This window comes from Gossypium arboreum, chromosome 7, assembly GCF_025698485.1.
Source record: "Gossypium arboreum isolate Shixiya-1 chromosome 7, ASM2569848v2, whole genome shotgun sequence".
NCBI classification, from domain to species: domain Eukaryota; kingdom Viridiplantae; phylum Streptophyta; class Magnoliopsida; order Malvales; family Malvaceae; genus Gossypium; species Gossypium arboreum.
The window spans coordinates 75,809,423-75,816,871 of NC_069076.1; the positions used below are offsets into that span (position 1 = coordinate 75,809,423).

General features: G+C 31.9%; 1 protein-coding gene across 1 annotated transcript; it reads right to left on the minus strand.

Moving 5' to 3' along the window:
• Positions 1-3,618: 3,618 nt before the first annotated feature.
• Positions 3,619-5,906, minus strand: LOC108485844 (NAC domain-containing protein 43-like). The gene is made up of 3 exons (XM_017789691.2): positions 5,199-5,906; positions 4,850-5,121; positions 3,619-4,546 (listed from the first exon to the last, which is right to left on the minus strand). Exons 1-3 carry the CDS (start codon positions 5,380-5,382, stop codon positions 3,953-3,955), a joined length of 1,050 nt encoding a protein of 349 aa, XP_017645180.1. The 5' UTR covers positions 5,383-5,906; the 3' UTR covers positions 3,619-3,952.
• Positions 5,907-7,449: the final 1,543 nt, after the last annotated feature.

A 7,449-nucleotide genomic window follows, 5' to 3' on the forward strand; every position in this document is an offset into this window, starting at 1 on the left:
TTGACTTGGCCCTTATCACAATGACGGGGTTATTCATCACGCCGTGGCTTGGAGCCCAAATCTCATCGTGATGACATTCGTGTGACGTCTTCCAAACCAATAAATATACTCATTCCAATCAATTTCTTGCTAACCTATACCAAACCAATGCACCAAAACAAAAATATATGAACTTTGTTCAACATGTATGAAGTATCATTTCCTATAACCAATTCCTAAGCCATTCAAACAAAACACAGATGAAATTTCCTACTTCTCTATAGCCATTGACATTACATCATGGTATGATATTCTAAGCCAAAATTAAATCTTTACAGCCAAGTCTAACTAATCAAATTCACATAACAATCATCCAAATGGAAATACCTATGTACACAACTAGAATCTATTAACTTAATCCAAACATACCAAATTCTAATACAAAATACATAAAGCATATGTTTGCACCAATCCAACCAAACAAAAATTGAAATTGCAAAATTATACGCTCCACACACATATCACTTACTTATGAGGTACTTAATATCATTAACCATATTCACATAAACCAAATCGGCACTCAAGTTTATATAGGCAAAAAGTATACCAAAAGTGACTCAACTAGATAGGTACATGCAAAACTATTTAAAAACATAAATACACCAACATTGTTGAGTTAGGTTCTATTCCTGGATGCTGAGATGAGTCTCCCTCGATCCATTGAAAATCTATTTTACCTGCGCATAGTGAAAACAAAACCGTACGCTTAGTGGTATTTTTTAATTCAAGTATGTAATATTAGCATTAGTAATTCTAACCTAAGTAAACATGTATAACTATATGCACATATCTACCATATACTTATAACTTGGCTTTTCTAAGCTTTAGATCTTCAATATAAGCATGTTAAGTGTATAAAACTAACACCAATTTATCCCACTTTAATACAAACTATATAGACATTTCATTATGCTGATAATAACAATATTTTAAACATATCAATAAAAGAAATTCCCTTATCAGTCTTATTTTCGATTTACCACTTCTAGTATCACCTAATTCATTCATTTCTGGAGTTTTCTGAGTCGTTTGAATCCGTTTCAACCTTAGTTCTCAGTTTCATTTGATTTACATACACTATCATATGATCACAACAATTCAATTGCATTTAATCACAAAACACATTGATATAATCCTGTTAACCTAACTTGGATTTTCAAGATGGATACTTGGATTAGTCAATCTGCATCTCAAACTGGCACCGTAATGTATCATCGGCTAACCCGAAGTATAGACTTGTACAATTAATAGAGTAACTAGTTTGCAATATCATCACATAGTTCAAGTCATATCCCATCATTCTCAATTCAACATAAATTCATCAATTCATCATGTATTATACAATATTTTAGCTAAATTTCACACCAATTTCCTATATCAATTAAGTCATGCAACTTTCTATTCTATTTAATTTAGTCTTTGTCTCGATATTCAATTCCAACCATAGCATTTCAGTCAATAAATATTAATAGATTACCTCAATATTTTATAATGTAATATATCATGAATATGCAATACCTAAATTGGTTTCGAGTCATAGAAATACAAATCAAAAGCTTGCATCACTCATCGTTGACTCTAACATTTTCTTTCCTTTTCGATGATCCTGTGTTATTTTTAGCTATGAATAATAATTCAGTAATAGTATAATATAAATTAGGGCCAAATACCTTGAAGTTTTCTTTAGGTTTTCCTTCTCTTGTTTCGTTGTTTAGAAGAAGAAGATGATATATTTCATCTTTTTCTTCCACTAATTCAATTATAAGTATATTTTGTTTAGTTTATTTACTTTCATTGAACTAGCAAATTTTACTTTAATTTATTTAATAGGCTTATAATGCTTTCCGTCCACTAGCATGTTTATTAGTATGGTCTAATTACTATTTTAGACCTTAGATTAATTGCAATTTAAGTCCTCAAGTTATTTCTTAATTAAAAAATTATAGCGATTGGATTTTATGATTTAGTCCTTGAACCTTCATTAAGCACTAATTTGAAAAAAATTACCTATCTAAAATTTAATTCATTTTTACACTAATTCAGTAAATATTCTTATTTGATATTTATAAATTCGGTTTATAAAAACGATGTTCCAAAACTATATTTTCTAACACCGCTGGAACTAGTCAAATTTAATTTAATAAATCCTTAATTAACCATAAACTAAGAATCAATAACTAAAGATAGTGGAATTTTCCCTCATCCTCCACCAACTCATAATATAAAATGGTTTATTTTCACTTTGGTCCTTTAGCAATATAAATGTCTGTAGTAATTGAATTTTTACGATTTAATTCTTGTACCCTAATTAGTCATCAATTCAACAAAATTACTAGACCAAAATTTAATATATTACTATATTAATTAATATTTAATATTTACAGACTTGGATTATAAAAATGAGGTTCCGAAATTACATTTTTTGATATCACTGCAAATCGGACTGTTACAATACCACATCAATAGACACACCATTTTTCTATTAGAACTAGTAATGCGTATCGGTGCAGTGCATTCTAGACATCTTTATTCTGATTTATAAATTTTTTAAAATATTTAATATATGTATATTTTAATATTTAAAATATTAAATGAATGATATTAAGTAAATTTTAAATATAAAATATTTGTCAATACACTCTAAAATAAAAATTTATCATTCAACAAGTCTAAAATAAAAATAAAAAAATCATGTATTAAATGATAATATAATCCATAACATTAGCCCATTCAACATTAACATACATACAAAAGATTGAAAAAGTTGTTTGAAATCAAGTTGAAGGCTGAAATTTTAGTGATTTAGGCATTCAACTTCTATCCCTCTTCCGACAAAAGAAGGTATAGGTGATGAGGATTTTGTTTTGACCGTGACTGAGTTTATATTTTAGTTTTATTTTTTAAATTTTAAAATTTATCCAATAAATAAAATTATAAAAAAAAAATTAAGCGCATCATGTTTCACCCAGTATGACTGGAATTGATCAAAACAGGCTGGTACGACCATACTCATCAATGTTAACCGAAACCAATGCGAAACTGGTGACTGTGGAAAGACTATAAATCTATGTATTAACTAAATAAAAGAAATACCAATTAAATAGAAATAGACAAATTCAACCGCACTTTGGTTTTTGGTCAACGAACTTCAACGGGGATTGCTCAATCTCTTTACAAATAGGTTCTAACCTGCCAAGTAACCATACTCGTACACTTTGGTCATGGTTTATACTTCAAACAGTAAAACAGGCTATGAAACCTGAAAATCAAATCCCAATCAACAATTTATCTCGCTATTCAAACTTGATTGAATATATTGATTCAGTGTGTCGATCAACCAGCAAGTCTTTTATACTAGTATCTTTAAAATAATCCTCTCGTCTCTCTCTCTTTTAAATTTCAGAGAGAAAAAAAAAAAAAAACTCAGTTCGTAGTTCGTACACCATATGAGAATACCAGTATTCGAATCATACTTCAAACCCCTAAAACGATCCCAAAGACAAACCATGTGTCTCAGGAGATAATTAAATAGGAACATGGCCACCTTGTTCACTGTACAAGGACGCAAGCTAAAAGTTGAGAATTATGATATTATTGTGTTTAGAAAGAGACGGATATTATCAAATAGGCTTCTAGAGTGCTGTAGACATCTTGGTTAATTCAAGATAATGGTTGACAATGCCACCCCATCTAGGAAAGAAGTTCACTATTTAATTATATTAATACCATTCTATGTATTCATTAACATAACTGTTGTTGCAACACAACCTTCTGACATTAGTAACTAAGGTATGATTCATTTTATATTAGTATATATAGGGGTTATTGACCTGTTATACACTAGCATTCACCGCGTCAAATAGTGGGCCGAATATGAAAATGATGAGGTGAAACTCCAATGTCAAATTCGCAGTTATAATCCTGATCGAAGAGCTGGTAATTGGAGATCAAGATGATCAGTAATACTGGGGCTGCAGTAGGCTGTGGTGTGGTCATCGAAGCAAGCTAATTGCCTACATGTCTCTGTTTGACCATTGAGCTGAGAAGCTACAAGCCGATCAAGTACTGCCCAGTTGGTGAGCCTAGAGTTACTGTTACCAACTGAGTTGGGATCACCACTGACCTGGTTGGTGATTGAACATTCATTGTCCGTCAACATGGGTTGGTAACAGCTCTGGCTGCTGGCGGAGTTTGGGCTCTCTAAGCTTGGGAGTTCCATGAATGAGTCGGCCGGGTAGACGTTGCTGGTGGATGTCTCCATGGGGCTGAGGAATCTCCTACTCGTACCGTTGTTAGCTTCACTATCGTCCTTGCAATTCCTTTCCATGTATTCTAGTATCTGCTCCAAGGCTCCATCATTGAACGCACGGAACATACGGTCCCTGGCTTTTTCAGTGAGAGATGAGCTAATATGGCTGTCTAGGGTTTTGTGGTGATTTTTCTTCTTGAAGACACGACAAATCACCCATCCCTCTTCTTGTGGCCCCTTCCCCATAGCATTAGAGACCTTGATTCCAAAAAAAAAAAAAAATGTTAATATTAATTTAATGGCCAAAACCTTGTAGGAAAGTTACATAGGCCGTAGATTATTTATTTTCAGATCCTATAGCATTTTCTTTTTCTTTTTCCTAAGCTGTTTATATACGATAAGATGCAACACTTCCAAGATCCAACCTGAAAAGCTAAAGTTTCAACAATTTTTCTCCCTAAAAGTGAATGATGTTGTAGCTGATTTTGATCATTGAAAAATACTGGCAATATAATGAAGGAGGGGAGGGGGAACTAAGAAGGTTTCAGCTTAAAGGTTTACCATATTGGTTTCAGCGATGTTATCTTCTAGTCTGTATTCATGCATGATCCAATCAGATTTTTGGCCATGAGGAGCTCGTCCTTTGTAAAACACCAAAGTCTTCCTCATCCCAATCCGGCGGCAGTTGCTACATATAACTTTGTCACGGCCGGTCGCTTTCCAAAACCCAGCAGCCGTGGCACGGTTGGTCCGAGTCCCAGTAGGGTACTTCTTGTCTTTATGGCTAAAAAAGTACCAATCATTCTGGGGAGTGGTTCCAATTTTGCAGCTCTCTGGATAAGTTACAATATTGATAAAGTAAATGGCAATGGAACACATAAATCAATACTTAGATATGTAAGTAAAATACCTTGAATATCCCAGGGCTCAAGCTTGTTATGATCAACATCCTGAATTACATCCAAATCGATCTTCTCATAGGAAACCTTTTTCCTGAGGTAGTATTGCAATAGCTCCTCTTCGGTTGGATGGAATCGGAATCCGGGAGGGACGTGAGTTTGTCCATTTACAGATATGCTCATGTTTTCCGGCATTTAAGAAAAAAAAAGAAATGAAGAGACCAAAAATAAACTAGGAAAGGAAGATGAGAGAGGTGGTGTACCAAATGGGGTATGTAGAGAATTCTATATATATACACGTGTGTGTACGTTGCAGGACATAAAATGGCCAAAAGATCCTACAATGAAATTACTGCTTTCTGTACTAGTTTAGTTATAGACTGCTTGGAGAAACGACAGTGTGTTGAATTGTAAAGTTGAAAGGAGGATGCAGGGAGAGGTAGGACCCAGTTGGAGGTTGCCTCAATCAAAGTCAAAAAACACTAAACTGGGACCTTAAAAAAGAAGAGCTCCACAGAAAACTACATTTCACCCTTCTCTTTTTAACCCTTCTCCCCGAGGGTGAGGGCTCAGTGAACTGCAACCACCGCCCCCAACGAGAAAACGATAATGGGAGTGAATAGTCTTCTTCAAAAACTCTATCATGGCTGATTTTCAAGTTCAGTTGCATTTACTTGGTATTATCTTTTATACACACATAATAAATTCTTGTTCAAATTGATCTCACTTTATCCGTAGCGCCTCAAGCAGTGGCACGTAATATTAATTTTAGTTAAGAAAGTTTGGAAAGGTCACCATTCTAATCATTTCATGTAAGCTCTGATTTCCTTACCTTTCATCATTAATTTTGGTTAAGATAAAATGACGGATCAACCACTTCATACTTTACTTGTATACTATCTTTCAAATACATATTTATTTGACATGTGCCGCTTGTATATGACATTAATTAGTATTTACTCTTTTCTAGATATGACGGTGGTTGTGATTGAATTAAGTCATAATTTAATTGAATAAGGTTTTCTTTTGACCCTTTTAGTTTAATTAATTAATTTTTAAAGTTAAATAAATCTTTGTATAATTATGAGTTTTAAAGATATTTTGTATAATTATATAAAATATAGAATAAATTGAGATAGAAAAATATTATGGCAAAACTAAACATAACATGCCACAAACACAACTAAATTTAAGAATATGAAAACAAAAGGCTATGTTAAAATTTTATACTATTAAAATCACATACACAATAAGAGCACATAAATATTTTTTTCTAAATTGTATAAGTATGAAAAATTATAAATTAAGACACACTATAAACACAATACAAATTCATAATTTTTTATAAATAATTACACGGTGACAATTTATATATGCAAAATATGATATTAATTCAACATAAAAAGGATTACGATATAAGATAAAAATAACATGAAATGATATATATATCCTGACCAATTCAATTTCCAATTTAATTTTGAAAATCTTGAACGTGACATATACTTAATAATTAATATACAAGACAAAAATAAAATAAATGTGAAAATATACAAAATTGTTATGAATATCCTATTAGGTGGATGTCCATTAAAATCAATATAAGTTTTAATGTACTTTAAATTCTAATAGTGAGTAGAAGTAGATCTTTACTATAAATAGAGATTTTGGAAAGGCTTTGTAAATATTCCGATTAATCAATAAAAATAGGTTCTCTCTTTGTTCTCCCATTCTCTTTGTTCTTTACTTTCTGTCTTTTTTATTTTATAACATGTTATTAGCACAATTCTCATTTAATTATTTTTCTCTATAAGTTACAAAAATATCACAAAATTTACTATTGTCGATTGACTCCTAGAGCTGCTGCTATTTCAATTGAGGCTTGCGCACTATAGGTAATCATTAGAGCATTTAACCACTCAGCTAGGGTGATATCGATGATGTTAAGGACTCTCAGGTATAATTTACTATGATTTATTTATTATATCATATTTATTATAATTGGAGACTAATCATGACAACATGAATAAATAGTTTGATTTAAAGTCCACGCATGTTTGCGATGGTGATTATGAAATAAAGAATCTATTGGGACATTTATAAGTTCGTCCTAGTAAATCTATTGCATTCCCCAAAGTGAATGCAAGCATAAAAGAAAAATAAAAACCAATATTATCTTAATCCATTCCTAAGGTTCAACGGACTAGTCCTAATTAGACTATATTTTAAATGTAGTAGAGCCATGGTTTCTCCTTGCTATATTCA